Genomic DNA, 19820 nt, shown 5'->3' on the forward strand with positions numbered 1-19820 from the left:
AACTTTAATACACACTAGGAGCAAAGAAGAGAGCAGCAGGAGAGTGAGCACAAATGCACACTTACACACTAATGAGCATCTATCTATCTATCTATCTATCTATCTATCTATCTATCTATCTATCTATCTATCTATCTATCTATCTATCTATCTATCTATAAAAGCAGAAATGTATTTTCCTCACCTACATGAATTGTATTTATTTATTTAGTTGTTTATTTATTTGACCTGCTAATGTAGTTTGAAGTGTGTGTCTCAGTCCACTTCCTAGTCCAGTAATAAGTACACTGCTCAGAGAGTCCCATTGTCAGAATTGTTGCAATGCACCAAACCGTTCTCTTCATAGAAATTCCCAGAATGTACTGTAAACAACCAGTGAACATGCACACTATTTTCTCACTTCCCTGAAATGTAGTAAAATTTTCCATGTCCCTTCATGGTATCTTAAACAGAGCTTGTTAATTTTGTTTTAGGCGAGTTAAAGAGTTCTGTAAACTTTGCATAACAAGGTTGGAAATCTCATTCAATCACATGTATTAATCAAATGTGTGCTGCTCCCTTCACAGATTGATTTTTTTTTCTTTTTTTTCTTTGACAAACCGACAAGTTTACATTATTTTCAGTGGTAATCAGCAACAAGCCTATAAAAAGGTCTATAACACAGGTGAGATGGTCTAAAACGGTTGATAATAGTCATATTAATAAACTCTCTTCTCTTTGTCTGTTATGTTTAATCTAATCATATTTTTCCCAGGCTGAAGGCACATATACATTTGGGTTTTGTTGTTGTTGTCCAGCCTGTATTCCGTAAGACTATCCACTAAACTCCATTAGTTGTGAAACTGCATTACTCTAGCGAAATTAATCATCTGGAACCTTTAGCATTAGGATGTCGGGAACATTCAGTTTGAGGACAATCAGTGTTAGAACAACAAGAATCAGCAGCCGCTACAAGGACCATCTGTATATAGAGAGAAACACTAGAAACTCTAATATTTAGAGCAAAACACTTCCTTTTTACAAATGAACAAACAAATGCATTAATATTGTTAATGAATGCATAACATAATATTTGTCTTACATCTGTAAGGTGATAACAATAAAGTGATATTGATTTTTTATTATAATTTTATTATAAGTGAAATATAATAGTAATCAAATGAGAATAGGGTGACAGTATGTGCAATTGACAAATCCACATGACTTTCAGTATTTGTAATAATATTGTCTAGTATGTCTATATATCCATATATATACACACACACATATCACACTATCATTTCCCATTAATTTAGTAGACATACTAGATATAAAGGAAACACATAACACTCTTATCTATGTGTGGTAACTGTATGTGTGACTGACCATATAAACAGAGCTAACTGTGTTAGTTTGTATGATTTTAGTGTATAGATGTGTACATTCCCCTACTGTGTCCTGGCAAACCCTACATTGTGGGGTTATAATCCCCACAAAGATGGCAATATCCAAAGTCCTTGTCCTCGTGGGGACATTTGTTGGTCCCCATGAGGAAAACAGCGTATAAATCATACTGAGTGATGTTTTTTGAAAATGTAAAAATGCAGAAAGTTTTGTGTGATGGGTAAGGTTTAGGGGTAGGGTTAGTGTAGGGGGATATTACAGTTTGTCCAGTATAAAAATCCTTATGTCTATGGAAAATCCCCATAAAACATGGAAACCAGGTGTGTGTGTGTGTGTGTGTGCGTGTGCAAGCATGTGTGTGTGTGTGTGTATGTTTGTTTCTGTGTGATGTTGGTGCTTTTATGAAGCAGTGTTTGAGCAGTGACAGCCTGTTGCGCACGACAAACTGTGGAAGCTCTTGTGAGAAAGAGATAAGGGATGTGAAGAAAGACCTGAAAAGTGAGGGGAGGGGAATAAACCACAGAACAGAAAGAGTTTGCTAGAGAAAGAGAAGGAAAGCTTTATTTCAACAAATTTTAGTTCAGCTTTACAACTGCAGTTGATCTTCCGAGAAGTTTTGTTGCTCTGTCTGAGACGGGTTGATTGGGAATCTGCCTCCACACATTCACAGAATTGACATTCTCGGGAGTTGTGAGTGGAAGGGGGTAAAAGAGATGCTTCATTGTCCTAAAACCTCATAAAGGATAAAAAAAAGCAATGAGCTGCTACAGTTTCAAGCATATTTACAGAGAAATGTTTGGGTTTGTGATGAAACATTGTCAATGTAAAACATTTTTTACATTCATGCATTTGGCAGATCTATTATCAAAGCAACTTACTCAAGGTGATATTTATCTTCTATTGAGGTGGACAAATGTGTAACTCTGTTACATCACATCATTACAAAAAAGAAGAAAAAAGAAAATACTGAATATATTCAAAAAAAGAAACATTAAGATGTTCTCTAAAACATGCTATCATTGGATAACTTATGAAGTGTCATTTAAGCATTCATTTCAGTATTACAGCATGCAAAGGTAAAATACCAGTCAAATGTATTTTTTCTTCAAAAATATGAAATTCAAAAACAAACTGAAGATTTTTCACCAAATAAATAAATAAATATGATTATATATATATATATATATATATATATATATATATAAAAGGAAAACTTACAGGGGTCTAACAGGCTAAGGGGTTTAAAAGCAGAAATGTATTTTCCTCACCTACATGAATTGTATTTATTTATTTAGTTGTTTATTTATTTGACCTGCAAATGTAGTTTGAAGTGTGTGTCTCAGTCCACTTCCTAGTCCAGTAATAAGTACACTGCTCAGAGAGTCCCATTGTCAGAATTGTTGCAATGCACCAAACCGTTCTCTTCATAGAAATTCCCAGAATGTACTGTAAACAACCAGTGAACATGCACACTATTTTCTCACTTCTCTGAAATTTAGTACAATTTTCCATGTCCCTTCATGGTATCTTAAACAGAGCTTGTTAATTTTGTTTTAGACGAGTTAAAGAGTTCTGTAAACTTTGCATGACAAGGTTAGAAATCTCATTCAATCACATTGAACATTTAAACAACATCACTTTTTTTTCTTTTTTTTTTTGACAAACCGACAAGTTTACATTATTTTCAGTGGTAATCAGTAACAAGCCTACAAAGGTCTATAACACAGGTGAGATATTCTAAAACGGTTGATAATAGTCATATTAATAAACTCTCTTCTCTTTGTCTGTTATCTTTTTAATCTAATCATATTTTTTCCCAGGCTGAAGGCACATATACATTTGGGTTTTGTTGTTGTTGTCCAGCCTGTATTCAGTAAGACTATCCACTAAACTCCATTAGTTGTGAAACTGCATTACTCTACAATATATCAATACAATATATTATATTATATATGTATTTCATATATATATATATATATATATATATATATATATATGTGCATGTATATAGCCTATAATATATATTCATTTAATAGATGAATTTATACAAAAGGCACAAATTATATTTGTCTATAGTAAAATAATTTTAAGCATTCAGGCATTGTCAAACATACAAGTGCTTAAACTTTTAACTCAAACTACGTAGCTGCCAACTTAAATGAAGAGTTAGTACATTTTTGATAATAGTTTTAAGTCAAGCTTTTTACAAAACATTTTCCAAGTAACAAGAAAAAAGTGCTTCTTGTGGTAAAATCTAATTTAACATTTCATTCTGACTAAATCAACCTGACATATTAGGTTAAACCATCTAAAGTCATTTTCATCACTCTTAGAAGAGCTCATACAGCTCTGTACGAGCTGTTTAATTCATAAAAGTTTATCAAAATAGAAAATGAATTAAAACTAAATGAATTCATTAACGCTAAATCCCAATATATATAAAGCGCCTGACAAAACCCTTATTTATTCTATATAGAAACTTTTCTTCCAAAAGTGTAGGATAGATCAAGTAAAAAGAGATCGTTGATCGTTCTAACATTGCAACATTTTTCAAAGTTAACGTGCTTTTATAATCTGTGTTAAGCTTAAATACGTTCCTTATTTTGTCTCTTTCCCCAGTGTTCCCCCATCATCCTTCTCCCCTCAAGTCTGCTGAGGAAAACCGATTCTCAGATCTTGACACAGGATACATTACATCCCTCTTATCGATGAGTGAAGGACAACATTCTTTAGCATTTTAGGCATTTGTTCCAAGTGTCCTAATGTTGTGATCACAAAGCACCTTCTCCCTTCCAAGGCTATAAAAGGTCACTGTTGAGGCACATGAACTCACACACACCACATCCAGCAGTAACAGTGGGAGATCAGGAGTGTATCAGGAGTTAATGGACTGTGCGTTAGTCAAACAGCACCTTACTATTCTAAGAATGCTACATTGTCAAAACAGTCAATGTGTTTGAAGGGATAAACTCCTTTATGCGCATTAATCATGCAGGCACAGCAAAGCTACGATTTGGCACAAATTACCCTCAGGATATAGTCACTTGAATTAAGTTAAATCTTACTGCATTGTTGAAGGTTTTACAGGTTCTGCTTTTATCCCACACAAATAAACATCTGATAGGGTTTGAGTCATCCATGCGTGAAATAAATAAATAAAATAACGCCGTTTGGTTTTGAAAGTATTGCTTTATTCTTTCACAATAAATATTCTTGATTGTTATGGATATGAATTTATACCATACTGCCTCCGGCTATTTATATTAGACAGATGTAGAGACTCATTATGAAGTCAGACAATTCTGTAAGAGTGAAAGCTTGGCGTCTCTCAATACTGGGAAGACGCACAAAGGTGTGTCAGCCGATATATCTATATTTTAGAACAAAAGGAGATGTATTCCTCTCCTCTCTTTCGTTTGTGTGCGAGTGTGTGTGTGTGTGTGTGTGTGTGTGAGAGAGAGAGAGAGTGAAGATGAGAATCATCATCTGGCTTTGACTGGCATAATTGGCTCTTTTCTTCCCCGCCGCTACTTAGCGCTGATAGCCCAATTTAGCCGCCACATGCTAAAGACACTTTCAGAGTGTAATCAGAATTAAAGAGAATGGGTTTTACTCACTTTAAAGGCCCTCTGTGGGCTGAAACATTGATGGGTCCCTTTAGTTGTCAGAAGAGATGGGCGACACATACGGTTGGCGGGGTCTGGGGATGATAACACGCCTGTGGTGTCCTCAGGTAACATGTGAAGATACTTCTCTGAGAATGACCCCTTTCCAAAAGACAGGCCTACGTAATGCGTCTGCTCTACTGTAATAATGCCGGCGATCTGTAAATTGGTCTCGAGATACCATCAAAAGACTATTTAAGACTATCTTAGAGTGAAGATATCCATGGTTAGGTGACAAAAGAACGCGTGGATTGCACTTCGTCTAGCGGCGCATGCTGATGCATTTTTCCCATTACGGATGATGGCTTGTGACTATATAGGAAATGGACAGTAGCTTTGAGATTATCTCTCATTTCCTTTCAGTCAGCCTGTCTGTGTTCTTTTTCACGTCTTTTATTCTCTCGTTCTCCCTCTCCTTCTTTCTTGTATGCATAGTGGATAGAGTTTTCTCGCTGCAGGCTATTTCTTTTGCTAAGCTGAGTAAAATGCAAATGCCGCTCACGAGAAATAAAGGAGGAGAGGACAATTCTGTGATTTTTGCTCCAGCTGCTTTGAGCTTTACTGACAGAAAACCTTGTTGAATGGCACCTTTGCAAGAGCCCTTCAGAGGTGTCGTAGTGTTCTTTCTAGATGGAAATTATGAAAATCTCTCAATGAGTCTTTTGTCTTGTCGATATGTGGTCAATAATGTAAACGTCTGTCCAAAACTACAGTGTGACTGTTTTCTGTACATTGCTAGGATACCTAGCCTACCTAGCTGAGATGCCGCGCTCACAAGAGAGAAGAGGACAGGAGGAAAGATAATCCTAGCCATCCCGCCCCTATAAAGGAGCTTTCACTGAAAGAAGGCCTTGTGTGTCTTGTGTTTATCAGAGGGACTTGCTCTTACCTGCAGGGGGAAAAGAGATTTGAATTGCAGTCACTTGCAGAAGAAAGCACAGCCAGCACATTTGAAACTTTCCTCAGACTGAACGTAGAGCTGGAAACGTTAATGACATCGCTGTGATGTCATTTAAATAAGGCAGTGAGGAATCTGAAATGGTTTAGCATTCCTAATCACGCAACTCAACAAAATCGAAGCGGCAAATTCACTGGTGTAGAGCACAACATAAGGGAGAAGTTTTTAGTTGCTGTTTTCAAGGGAGACACGAGGCTGGTTAGCGATGCCATCAAATGCCTTGTTTTAGCGAGGAAGCCCATTTATAGCAGCTTATTCAGTAGTGAATGTCAATAGGTGTAAATATTTCCCGTGTATTCTCTTACAAGAAATCACTCAAAAATATGTATGGAAAATAACGGCCGGGCCGCTGAGTTAGGACTCTGTGATGTGATTCAATTTCACTAGGATTTACTGTGATCCATGTGTGGATTCCCTTGGGAAATATGTGCTTTGATTAATGTAATACAGGGACTGGGGGAAATAGTGTGTGTGTGTGTGTGTGTGTGTGTGCTTATAAACAGCTTATAAATCATAGAAGTGATGTTTCTTGAAAGTGTAAAGCTGCAGAAAGTTTTCTGTGATTGGTAGGTTTAGGGGTAGGCAGGGCCGGATTTATGCATGGGGGGGGGGGGGGGGGGGTTACTATATATATGTATATAGTAATTATTATTATTTCACTCTATTGGAAAAACAATGTAAGATTACTAAATTAACACATTTTTTAAATATTGGCCAGTCAAACTTCATTACTCCATAACCATGCCTCTATCCTGAATATAATACGCCATGCAGTTTGGACCGTCTCTGCTTGTTTGCAATGCAAGGTTTTGCATAAAGAACTGGTTGTTTGAATAAGTGCAGCCTTTTCTTTACTCAGGAATCTCTCTCTCTATATATAAAGGCTAATGTTTTATGTATTTGAGGAGCGGAGAAGACTGTTTATAAGACTGTCGCTATAACTTTCTTAAATAGCCTGTGCGAAGCTCTTATAACATGAAATTTTTGACAAATTACAGAAAAACTGAGCACCCACATATCAAGAATACATTTTATAACCTGTAAATTGATGGACACGAAATGCACTTACTGGCTTAGCTACAGCCGTTCTAATGGAGGACAAAACACGTTGGCTATGTCTGACATTTACTGGTCAAAAACTCAATTTGAGTTTTGAGTAAAGCCAAATACATATAAAGCCACAATAGGCTATCATATTTGGCAACACAGTGTTTAATTGTTTAAAAAAATAGTGGTTGATTTTTCCCCGTTTCCTGAAAAGCGGTTTTCGACATTTGAGGTTTCCGACCGAAAGCGACGGTTTATGGTTTTGCACAAGCTACCGTGGGTTATTCATCAAATAGGTTGGCCTTCATTATTCATATATTTCTATAAACAATAATCCTGCATCAAGTTTCTGAAACTATAGGAATGTAGTCTACAAAGTTACCTTATAACTTTAGATATCCCGTCAGTTCAACTTTGCTTTATCATTTCTTAAGAGTTCCCATTAGGTCCCTTACACCTTTCTAACTTGGTGACGGATTTTTCACGTTTTTGTATGCTAAAAAAAGCATATAACAGCAGGCATAGTGTACCTACTATAATCCATGCTTATCGTTGGATTACAAATATTACATTTTTGTGGGAGAAAATATGTTTGTAGGCTATGTGTGTCAATGACAAAAAAAAAGTTAGAGAAGATAAAAATGACAAATGCAACTGCAAAGTTCTTTAACTTTAACTTATTTGAAATGTACAACTTTTCAAAAAAAAAAAAAAAAAAAAATGTCAAACGGCATAACCATGAAGTAAAAGTATTAAATAAATAATTGTAAAAATTACTTGAGGCGTTTTTATTTTTATATTTTTTATATATTAAATATTAAGAGGCGTTCTTGTTACTCCTTTTGACCTAATGTGAATTTTTATAAAAATATGCGATTTATTTGAAATGGTTAAATACCAACAGGCGGTGTAAAGGCGTCCACTATTTCATGGCTTCTTTCATGCAAAACAGGACTTTGACCCCAAGTAATACAACCTTTCTATAACAGGCGTCAATTAGTGCGCAAAATGAAGGCGTAACAAGAAATAAAGTATCTAAATTTACAAATGGCACACTGGGCCATTGTTGAGCATGACTTAGGACAGTGATTGATGGATCATCTGTGTACCAATGCCAGCTGATATACTACATATTTCCCGTTATAAACTTATTGCATGACCTGTTACATGGAGGGTCATGTTTGTCTTTGCAAATTAATTCAAAATGCTGTTCCGGCAAATATCTCACTGACACTTCACATTGCTTTTTGATTGATCAACCTTATTTAAAGTTTTAAGAAACTGATTTCATACAAGCGATAGGAACAAACAAGCAATTGTAATAACAACTCATAAACTAAATAATCTTTTGTTTAAAGACTTTTAAATGCATTTGACTGTGCTGCTCGTAAGAAACTGTTTTAAAACACTGACTTATTTGTTTTCAAATTGCAGATTTGCAACAAAAAAATATATAATAATAAAAAAAAAAACTCGATTAACTAGGCTACATTTTAATAACTAATTCGTCATATCTTTGGAACCTAAAATACATAATAAGCCTACCTTATAAGTCCATGATATAAAGTCTTAGAAGTCTTTGCTTAAGAAGCTAAGAAGCTTAATGAAATTGTCAAGGAGTTGATGTCATTAAACTCCCTGCATCCCTGCTATGATGCATTTGGCGCCTTTACTGGCCCTCGCAATTCCGCATTTATTTTTATATAAATAATGTGATTGTTTTTAGATTCTTTAGGCTATCAAAGTCAGCGCAAGGCCCTCACTGAAGAACAAGATCCACAAAGATATGCATTTTACTGGCGATTTTTACAAACGTGCAATACAACACGGCTCTTAAATTCAATATAGGCTACAAATTAAAACAAAACATTCAGGCAGAGAGAGGGAGAAAGAGAGGGAGAGGTAGATTTCTTACCGCAGGAATGAATCCAGCGCAGCTCCCTCTCTCTCTTCCTCCGTCTCGAGTGAATCCCGCTCTCCTCCGCTCCGCTATTATTTTCACTTAAACATATGAAAATTTATGCAAATGAAAATCAGCACTAACTGTTCATCGCTCGCGGTGCACGAGAGTCGCTATCATCGACCCTTTTCAATAGGTTAGCCCATATAGGCAAGCTATATCAGGGGTGGATCAATCCACAAATAAACAAACAACAATAAATCACCACCCAGGGATTAATACGGCGTGTTTTTTTTTTTTTTGTATTCACCTGTTTTTTTTGTTTTGTTTTGTTTTTCTGGAAAGGACTAATATAAATTTCTTCAAGTTAGGTGCAAATGATGTAGCCTACCAAAGTTACCAGTTAAACAAATAAAACAATATGAGATATTTGGTGTTTATTAACTATGCGATTGTATTTATTTGTGCTTTGTTTTTGTATTTTAATGTTTTATTTATTTTACCTCATTAGGTCATAGTCATAGATGTTACTAAATTGAATAAATACATCAGTTTAAAAGTTTACAGTGCTGGTGCTTGAAACGGCTCTTTATTCTAAGAATAAATCTGAATGCTAATGCTTTCCGTGAAGTTGTCAGTCACATACATTTTTGGGATTCAAATCTAATATGCTCACTTCATTTGAACCCCTAAGCCAATGCTGAAATGCGTAATGTTTTTTATCTGCCTGTTATTTGCTTTGCTTTATCTGTATCCCATCTATTGTGATTTCCATGTTTGTTACTTGCCCATTACTTGCCCATATGTAAAAAATCAGACACAATTAGACTAAAATTGATTATCATCATCAGTTTCATTTCAACATATAAATGCCTGTTGCGGACAAAAGACCGACATCAGTAAAATAAAACAAACGCTGAAGCGAATTCAAGCCAACAGTTTCCTCTGCAAAAAAAAAAAAAAAAGAAAAAAAAGAAAGAAAGAAAGAAAAGCAAAACAAAACATCTAAACCATCGTTAACCGAAGCCAATAATGCCGTACACTACAATAGAATTATATAAACTAAGCTTCCTGTTCAGAGAGAAGGTCTAGTCACTTTTATTCGTATGTTGACATATCCAAATTAGACATAGCAAATTGCAACGCCTTAACGTGATTTCTTAGCTGTGCCCTAAGATCTGTCACTCTCCCGAAGGATATCCAATGAGCATCAATCTCGCAGAAACTTCCTCGCGGTAATTGGGTGAAGGATGTGGATGGTGTGCGCACGCGGGGGCTGAACGTAAACATTCGCGTGCACTCGCGCTCAGAGAAAGGAACGGAGCGAGCGAGGACAGTGAAAGTCTCCCTCGCGCGTGTATTTGATAGAGTTGTGTTCAGTGGAATGTACTGAAGATTAACGTCAGATGGACTCTGTGAAAGGAAGAAATATGAGTAGCATGACTCTGTAAGAAAGGACTGAGGACCAGAGAGAAGTTTAAAAACGAGCGTCTTCTGATAAGCCTCCGCATAAAACTCGAGAGCGCGCGATGAAGTTCGGTGTGGGATTTTTGTAATCGTCACGTGAAGTTGATGTGAAGAAGAAGAAGAAGAAGAAGAAGAAGATCAAGAAGCAACACTTTTTTGTTCTCATAACTGACCTTTAAGACAATGAAATTAACAATGGAATTCAATTGTAAAAGCAACTTCCATGCATAATGTGGATTTCTACGCTGAAGGTATTTCTTTCTCCTTTTGCTTACGATAAAAGGAGGTTTTGACGGATATATTCTTTTGCCATTTTTTGCTGTGTTGTCGGTGGACCAAATCAAAATACCAAGCATATTTTTTTCCAGCTTGAATAATTCATGAAATAGTGCGTGCCTTTGAGGCTTAAAAAAAAAAAAAAAAGTTACGACAATACGGGGAGGGGGGAATAATAAGTAGAATTGTTCAAAGTGGTGAGGGGGGATGGCCACAGCGGCTTCCAATCCTTACCTGGCCAGCAATAGCATTCTCTCATCAGCCTCGATCGTGCACTCGGAGTCCGGAGGTGGTGGCATGCAGCCGGGAAGTGGTGTCGTAACATCGGTGTCGGGAGGGTACAGAGGAGACCCCGCGGTCAAGATGGTGCAGAGCGACTTCATGCAAGGAGCCATGTCGGCCAGTAACGGGGGGCACATGCTGAGCCATGCCCATCAGTGGGTTACCTCACTGCCCCATGCCGCTGCCGCAGCAGCCGCCGCCGCAGCCGCCGCAGCGGCAGAAGCAGGCTCGCCTTGGTCCTCCAGTCCAGTTGGCATGGCCGGTAGCCCACAGCAACAAGACGTGAAGAGCAGTTCAAACAGGGAAGACCTGCACTCGGGCACCGCGTTGCACCACAGACCCTCGCATTTAGGGGCTCACCAGTCGCACCAAAGCGCATGGGGTGGCACCACAGCCTCCCACATCCCCACCATCACCGGAGGACAGCAGCAGTCCCAGCAGTCTCTCATTTATTCCCAGCCCGGTGGTTTCACAGTCAACGGGATGTTGAACCCTCCCGGGAGTTTAGTCCACCCGGGGCTGATGCGAGGAGACTCTCCAGAAATGGATCACCATCACCACCATCATCATCAACAGCAGCACCCTCTTCACCACCACCACCAGCACCACCACGCCGGAGTGAACAGCCACGATTCGCACTCAGACGAGGACACGCCGACCTCCGACGACCTGGAGCAGTTTGCCAAACAGTTTAAGCAGCGTCGGATCAAACTGGGTTTTACTCAAGCCGACGTCGGGTTAGCCCTGGGAACTCTTTACGGAAATGTTTTCTCTCAGACCACCATTTGCCGGTTCGAGGCTCTCCAGCTGAGCTTTAAAAACATGTGCAAACTCAAGCCGCTGCTGAACAAGTGGCTGGAAGAGGCCGACTCGACCACCGGTAGTCCCACCAGCATCGATAAAATAGCAGCTCAAGGCAGGAAACGAAAGAAGCGCACCTCCATCGAGGTGAGCGTGAAGGGAGCCTTGGAAAGCCATTTTCTGAAATGCCCAAAACCGGCAGCGCAGGAGATTACCTCTCTGGCGGACAACCTCCAGCTGGAAAAGGAGGTGGTTCGGGTCTGGTTCTGCAACCGAAGGCAGAAGGAGAAGAGGATGACACCGCCCGGGGTTCCTCAGACGCCCGAGGACGTGTACAGCCATGCCGGCAACGTGAGTGCAGACACACCGCCTCCGTCCATGGACTGCAAACGTATGTTCACTGAGACGTAGAACAAATAATTTTTTTTATGTACAGTTCAAGTCAGCAAGATATCACAAAAATTCTATGTATATTACGAGATAACCCAAAACTGAAATCTTTAAAAGCTTTTCGTTTTTTTTTTAAATCCTCCAATGTCCCTAACGTTAAATGACTGTTTGCTCTGTGTTTCAGGGGAGTTTTGTGGTAGATTACTTAAAAGGTGCAAGTTTGAAAGATGAACCAGACAGCAACCACAACAACGTGACAACCACGAGCTCCTATGGCCAGGAGATTCTGGTGCACTGACACCGAAATCATAACCAGCCCAAAGCCAACACAGACTTTATGGATTGAAATCACAAAAGAACTCCCAAGGACATGGATCAATGCAGACGAACATTAAATATTAAACAGTGGAAGAATTTACCCCAGGACACGTATCAATTTTACGCACAGGAATTATATTACTCATTTTAACAAAACGGAATTGTCTTGTCTACTCTCTTGGAGCATTATGTGCAACAAACTACACCTTTTATAATTCATAGTATTTTTGTGGACTACACTTCTGTGAATAGCTTTTACACAGAGAAAACTCTTAAGAAAAAAGAAAAAAAAAAGAAAAAAAAAAAGATTGATTACTCTCAAGCTGCACTTATTTTCCAATTTCAGCCGACCCCTTGTTAAACACTTTTTGTTGTTGTTTGGCTGAATCATCGTGGATATTGCCCTCTCTTCACTGCTTTTTCCCAGGCAGAATTTTTTTGGTGGGGTTTTGATAACAAGTGTGTGTAAATTTGGCAATATGAAAAATTAATGTGTTGGTTTAAATGATTTGCTTTATATTTTTCACTAAATCAATTTCAAATATTTTCAGGAGCAATTGCAGATTTGTTGCGCGCTGTGATGACTTTCAACCTAGTAGCATCTCTTGTAGGCCTTCCCCCCTGCCATTTTAAATATTGATTATATTTTATACTGTTAGTATTACACTTGTTATTATATACAGATATTGTACACAAACGCATTGACGAAGCTGAAACAAACCGTTGTCAAACCGTTTCCCCCGTGGTTGTTATTTAAGTTCAGTACTGACTCAGCGAGAAGTGAATGAGAACAATAAATCTGATATAGCTTTCAGATGCATCGGTGCAACTTTCTTTCTTTCTTTCTTTCTTTCTTTCTTTCTTTCTTTCTTTCTTTCTTTCTTTCTTTCTTTCTTTCTTTCTTTCCCAATTTGCTTAAATATTAAAACTAAATTCTAAATGAAAACTCATTTCTGATATTTGTTTGATTTGCTTTACTGAGATTTTTTTCTGAAATGTATACAAAGGGAATTTTGAAGAGTTTCTCAATATCCTGACCCTTGGCCTAAAAATGGGAGTCGAAGAACTTCCAAAATGTTTTCACTTCGCAGTGTCATATTGTTGTCTTATTTTCCTTCCTGTTAGCCTGTTTTTTTTTTTAATGTACTGTAGCCTATATGTTTTTTTTTTTTAAAGAAACAATCATAACATGTAATTGTCTATTTAATAGCTACGGCGTTTATGTAAAGATAAGCTTCACGTCATCGTTCCAAAAACAAATAATGTAATACATTTTATATTTGATTATAAAACTTTTTTCCCCCCGTCAATGACTTACAGATTTTCTGAGAGCTAGTAGCCTATTTTCGTATTTTACCCATAGGCTATTATGCATTATCTGACACCCACTATATGCTGATTTAGATTATTTTCTTCTCAACTGAATATAAATTATCAAAACATTCAGAGGCCTTATTGGTTCTAGAAACACTGAAATGTCATAAATCATATTATAAATCATGATAGCATCAAAGTGACATGGAAATGTGTTACAGTATTCAGAATACGCTTCATCTCTCGTCCTCATTAAATCAGGGTACCGATAATTTCCATATTTTGCTTGACATGCATAACGTCCCACTAGAATGCTTTGGAAGTTTATTTTTCTCTATCTTTCTTGTTTTAAAACAAATATTCGACACATAAATAGTTATCAGCAGCGACGTGATATTTGCCTTAATGGACAACCCATTTACCGCTTTATAGTATTTTATGCAAACATTATTTTATTATTTAGTCCAAGTCATGTCAGTAAATAGCGTGACTGGATGAGCTCAATAAAACAACTGCAATATCTTAGCATAAAACAAACTGCAAAAGTGCATGTATTGTAGGCCTAATTAAAATGCATCATATTAAATTGGCGTGCCTTCAGCAAACAGTTGATTTATTTGGCTTTATTTGAGAACGGTCGTTTCTTAAAATTCCTCGCTTTTTTTCTTCGCATTTAAATTTGAAAAAGCACGAGCGTCCCGCTCAGCGAGTGACGTAATTTGGAATCCATTCCGTGCACGCTCTAAAGCAGTAGTGCATTTGTATGCATGGAAATTCGTATGCTTGCCACGTAGCTCTCTGAGTGCAAAAGGGCCTAGATCCTTCCATCAGATTGCAATGTAAAAGCGTGCAAAAACGATTGTGTGACTGAATTGCCTTTTTCTGTAAACCGACCGTTACTACTGGGGAATAGCACAACCGTTGGCCCTTAATTTTCATCAAGACAGGTTTGGCAATTTCTCCCATTTGTATTCATTTCTGCTATGTTTGAAATAGCTTTGCACTCTTAAGGCGCAACACCAACCTTCCAGCTGAACGACGCTTCTGTTGAGACTTGAGAGTGCAGCTGATTTTTTTTTTCTTTTTCTGAAGAACTTTTGTGTGGTAGTGACTATTCAGCTAAACACACGGTCCTTCTATTGAAGATTTAAATTTCGCGGATGATTTACCGTACATCCGTTGCATGGCAACGAAATTCAACCTGTGGTTATAAGCACGCGCCCCACCCTTCATGCAATATAGCCTACTCAATGTTAATAGCACCGCTCACACACCCAGAATAACTGAGTTGTGAAGCTTGCAGTTTCTGTCTAAAATGCTGTCTAAAATGCACTTTTACTGAATAAAATAAGACTTTGATTATATTACTATTTTCTAGTTTTAATTTGTAGCTTTACTTTGCATAAAATGCAATATATTCGAAAATGAAGAAGCCTAGGCTATATTTTTTTGTAAAAGTATATTTTCAGTGATTGCAAAGTAAATAAATTAGGCTTCATTGACTCAAAACAGCCAACCTTCAACATAATGTATAGCCTGTCTAATGAAAATATCTGTCCACGCTCAATGATAAAGAGTATAGCCTATGACTGATTATTCTGATTAATGTGATGAAAGATGGTTTCTTCGTCTTAGGTGTTAGACCCTGAATTGCATAATATAAAAACTCACTGATACCCTATATCTTTCAAATTGAAAAATATGTGCGTAAGTCTATTTATCGTTTCTGATCTCTACTGTAGACTAATAAAAAATGCAAAAACTATAAGCAACAACAACAACAACAAAACCCTGTAAAAAAACACGTAACTCTAGCACGCAAAATTATTATTTTCTATTATTTTTATTTCATAGTTGCTCTGTTCTATGTGGGGATGATACGCATAGCCTAATGCTTTATTATTAAGTCATAATATATATATATATATATATATATATATATATATATATATATATATATATATATATATATATATATATATAAACTCGGGCTTCTCTTGAGGTGCCAAATGTGTGTAACTGAAAGTAAAACAATTAAAATGAAGATTCGAAGTTAAATGTTTTTATGAATCGTTTATTGTTTTCACACTGCTCTTTTAAATCATTTGTATAAACGTTAATTTTACCCAAAATAGTGGATGCATATGGACCATAGAAAATAAATCATACCCTCTCATATTTCTTTAGCGCCATCTTTTGGAATTCCCTCCCGCACGAATTTAGTATCAATATCAAACCTTTTTTTTTTATTGATAAAACAATACTGAATGAATATTTCAAAACAACATTAATTATAATTACGAAAAACGTGCTGGTGATACTGTTTTTGAAAACGTTTGAATTAACATTACTATCTTTATTTCCTCTATGGGTGTAATTTATTTGTTTACACAATAAAATAAAAATAAAATTATAAGATTTGGTGTTACAAAAAATCGAAAATGGTGCAAAGGCTAACCATAAACCTTTAAAAGCCTCTTTTAAAGATATTAAACTGCATATGTTTGCCTTGTGTACACAAGCTTGGGATTAGAGACACAGAGAGATAGCTTAATTAAAATGTTCATAGTGATGTATTTATTTCTAATTATCTTAAAATCTGCTTTTTTGTTCCATGCAGACTGGCCGAAACCCTAACTGTGTCTCACTACACAGCATAACGTTTGCTTTTCTCGCAATTCCCTTCAGTCCTTCATCCAATAGATGTGGACCGAGGCTCATACAGGACGGCTGAATTAGTGGCCAGGGGACCTTCACTGTCCCACACCTGCTGCAAGCCCGTGGCACACTGCCAGCTGAGGTCAGTTAGCCCGCCAGGCACATTACCCTGGCAGCAGTTGCCAAGGTGACAGCATGTCAGAGCCTGCCCATTGAGGAGTGAATGGAGGGCTGACGGCCAACGCATCGCTGCCTCTGACCGGCCCCTGGAACTTCAGGAAGTGGGGGACCGAGAAGGCACACATTCAAATGCTCAGCAATAAACTGACTCTACACGTGGCAGGGGCCTAAATCCTTAACCTCTATAATCTCAACATTAGTGCTGATATGTGATACTAAGTGAGTTAAACACACTTTTCCATCTCAGACTTGGTCGGTCTGGAAGTGCTTCGAATGACAGCAGTTAATTCTGTATAGGTAACAATCACAAATATGGATATGTGTGTGTGTGTGTGAGTGAGTGAAAGCAGGAGAGAGGATGAACAGCGATAAAAGACGCTAGTAGAGAACAGGAGGTGAAAGGTGTTCCTGCTTTTGTTGTAGCTATCACATTAAATGGAGGATGTGAAGCAGAGGGGAAATAAGCTGTGGGCTCTGTGGTTTAATAGATTACTTACAATTGGACACAGGTATTTGGAGTTAGCCATTATACCCTTGAGGCTCAAAAAAAAAAAAAGGTAAAAGACAGATCACAATTCAAGAAAATCTGCCGCTGCTTCTCGTTCCAACGCCTTTGTGTTTTTCTAAAACAAACATATTCATTTAGCATACTGTTTTGTGCTTTCAAAATGCGGCTGCGAATATTTGCATTAGCATGTTTTTGCTGTTTCTGAAGAACACTTACACATTATCAAGAGCCCTTTCAAGCATAAGCTCTTTTAAATTCAACTCATTGTAGTCACGGCACAATTTGTTAAGGTCAAATCTTTGTCTGAATGGATTGAGTCAGAATTGTATTGAGGTCATCAAAAAGCACAAAGCCATATCTCTTCAAGGGCACATCTGAATTTCAGCTAAGCTCTTAGAGCCTCAATCTCCCTCGGAGAGAAAAGGAAAAAATGTAGACCTAAACCCACGGAATAAGGTCTCGGCATTAGAAAACGGCCCCGACAGGCCTCTCCTGAAACGCTATTACAGTATGCGGAGACTGAATTCAATATGCACGTATACGACGAGCCATTTGGCAGCTCAAGAAAATCATCCTCAACACGTATTTCCGGGATTGTTTGGTTATAATCTTCTGTTTTCGAGAACTCACGAGCCCTATAGTGAAGGATTCGGTTGGGATGTCAAATCCAAATTGTCACTTCAGAGAGATTTCTCCTTGGACCACGTCATTATTAGCAAAAATGGCAGAACAACAAAATCCTTTCATTAGATGAGAGGATACTTTTCACTTTCTCTCTGCTCACATTTCACTGTACTTATAGAGGATAAGTGCAGGAATTCCTGTTGTTCAAGCCTCTCCAAACATGTCACATATACGACGTAGCGGAGAGTTTGCGGGCTGAAATAAAAGTAGCTAATTGATGCAATACACCAAGGACATAATTATCTCTTTGAATAACTGGCGGTGGTTTAATTGCTGGTAATTGTTCTCCAAACCTTGTTCAGAAGTGATGAACACAAGACTGTTATTATGCATCATGTGTTAATCCTGCTAGTCTGGCTTAGTCATTAGGGCTTCTGTATCAAAGCGCCACGATAAGGGCCGCAGAGAGGGGAAAATATCATACGCGCGCGCACAATGTACACGCATAATTGTGACATAATGCGTTATAGTCCCGCATTCCTCCTCGCTGACCCCAGCCACAAGCTGCACCTAAATGCAAACAGAAATAAACAGGCAATCTCTGTGCCACCTCACGGTCCTCTTCTCTCTGCTGTCACACGCTCCGGTGCGAATTTTCCCTCAGATGTCATATTTATAACAGTGGGGTTTCTGTTATCCTGTGTTTGCTGTTAATTATTGCCACATTGCAACACCAGACTCCGAGCTCTACAGGAAACAAACACTGATTAACGTGATTGGGCCTGCTGAGAATTGCGGGTCCGGTTGAAGTGTGTTGATTGTTGAACTGTTCCCACCCTCTCACCCCAGCAGTCTTGCCCTCTTGCCCTCTGAGCCTTGTGAGACCGTTCAGTGGCAAATACTTCAAAAGATGTCTGGGGTTTGCATAATCTGAAGTAATCCAAGATCTGATCGCAGCTGCTTGTGTTTTTTTATTTATTTTTTATTACAAATAGCATGTCAGTGAAGGTATATTCAGGGTTCAGTACAAGATAAGCTCAATCGACAGTTTTTGTGGCATAATGATGAATTATAAAAAATAATAATTACCAATTACTTTTAAAAATGGCAAAAATCTGGGTTACAGGGAGGCACTTACAACAGTAAAAAGTGAATGGGGCCAATACATACTGTAAACTTTAAAATAATTTTCCACAGTTTAGCCACAATATGTAAACAATAGCTATTCACTGTAAAAAAAGAAAAGAAAAAGTTTTTGCCTTAAATTTAAGTACAACCAACTTGGAAGTTTAAGTCATTTTAACTTAAATTACATCAAACTGACTTTTAAGACTGAGTTGAATCTTGTATAACTTATATAAAAAAAGTTGAAATCAAAAAAAGCAAAAAGCAACTTTATGATCATGTGTCAACAAGATTTCAGTGTGGAAAAAAATACATTTAGTAACCTTTTCTGTGTAGTTATATCCAATTTTACAACATTGTTTCATCAACCACAAAAATGACAACTTTACAGCTGCTCAAATAATACTGTTTTAAACAGAACAGTTATAGAAAAAGTTCAAAGCTTGATTTTACATCAAATTGATCAAAAGTGACAGTTAAGATTTTTACATCAGTTTTCACCAAAATATTAAGCAGCAAAACCATTTCAACAGTACTACTAATCAGCAAATCAGCATGATTTTTGAAGGATTATGTGACAGAAAGACTGGAGTAATGATGCTGAAAATTCAGCTTTACCATCACAGGAATAAATTATATTTACATTTACATTAAACACAGTCATTTCACAATAGTACACTTTTTACTGATCAAATTGTAAATAAATGCAGCCTTCGTGAGCACAAAAGATTTTTAAAAACATAAAAAAAAAAAATTAAATGTGGTGTAAGCGTGTTTTTTGTACAATTATAAGCTTCACATTTACTCTTTTCTCTGCCCCATTTAATTCCATTGTATGTGGCCCACTACAACTTAAAAAAAAAAAGAAAGAAAAAGAAAAAATAGGGGAAATTATTCTTATTTTATTGCGATCAACATTATGCT

At 37.3% G+C, this 19820-nt stretch overlaps 1 protein-coding gene and 1 long non-coding RNA gene across 3 annotated transcripts; one reads left to right on the top strand and one right to left on the bottom strand.

The window, feature by feature from the left end:
- Positions 1 to 1920: 1920 nt before the first annotated feature.
- LOC311298443 lies at positions 1921 to 9019 on the bottom strand. The gene is made up of 3 exons (XR_014628957.1): positions 8969 to 9019; positions 5001 to 5937; positions 1921 to 2116 (listed from the first exon to the last, which is right to left on the bottom strand). It is a non-coding gene; the product is annotated as an uncharacterized lncRNA (long non-coding RNA).
- A 1241-nt stretch (positions 9020 to 10260) lies between these two features.
- On the top strand, positions 10261 to 15670 carry pou3f3a (POU class 3 homeobox 3a). Of its 2 annotated transcripts, none has more exons than XM_084421358.1 (2): positions 10261 to 12170; positions 12354 to 15670. In XM_084421358.1, exons 1-2 carry the CDS (start codon positions 10904 to 10906, stop codon positions 12398 to 12400), a joined length of 1314 nt encoding a protein of 437 aa, XP_084277484.1. In that variant the 5' UTR covers positions 10261 to 10903; the 3' UTR covers positions 12401 to 15670. The 2 variants fall into 2 exon arrangements, with proteins under 2 accessions (XP_084277484.1, XP_084277483.1); XM_084421357.1 differs by having other exon boundaries at positions 10261 to 12130.
- Positions 15671 to 19820: the final 4150 nt, after the last annotated feature.

The sequence above is a fragment of the Rutilus rutilus genome (genome assembly GCF_951802725.1).
Source record: "Rutilus rutilus genome assembly, chromosome: 10".
NCBI lineage: Eukaryota > Metazoa > Chordata > Actinopteri > Cypriniformes > Leuciscidae > Rutilus > Rutilus rutilus.

Coding starts and splice junctions, on each gene's coding strand:
- pou3f3a (XM_084421357.1), top strand. CDS start 10,904: ATGGCCACAGCGGCTTCCAATCCTTACCTGGCCAGCAATAGCATTCTC. Junction 12,131..12,353: donor TGTACAGCCATGCCGGCAAC/GTGAGTGCAGAC, acceptor TCTGTGTTTCAG/GGGAGTTTTGTGGTAGATTA.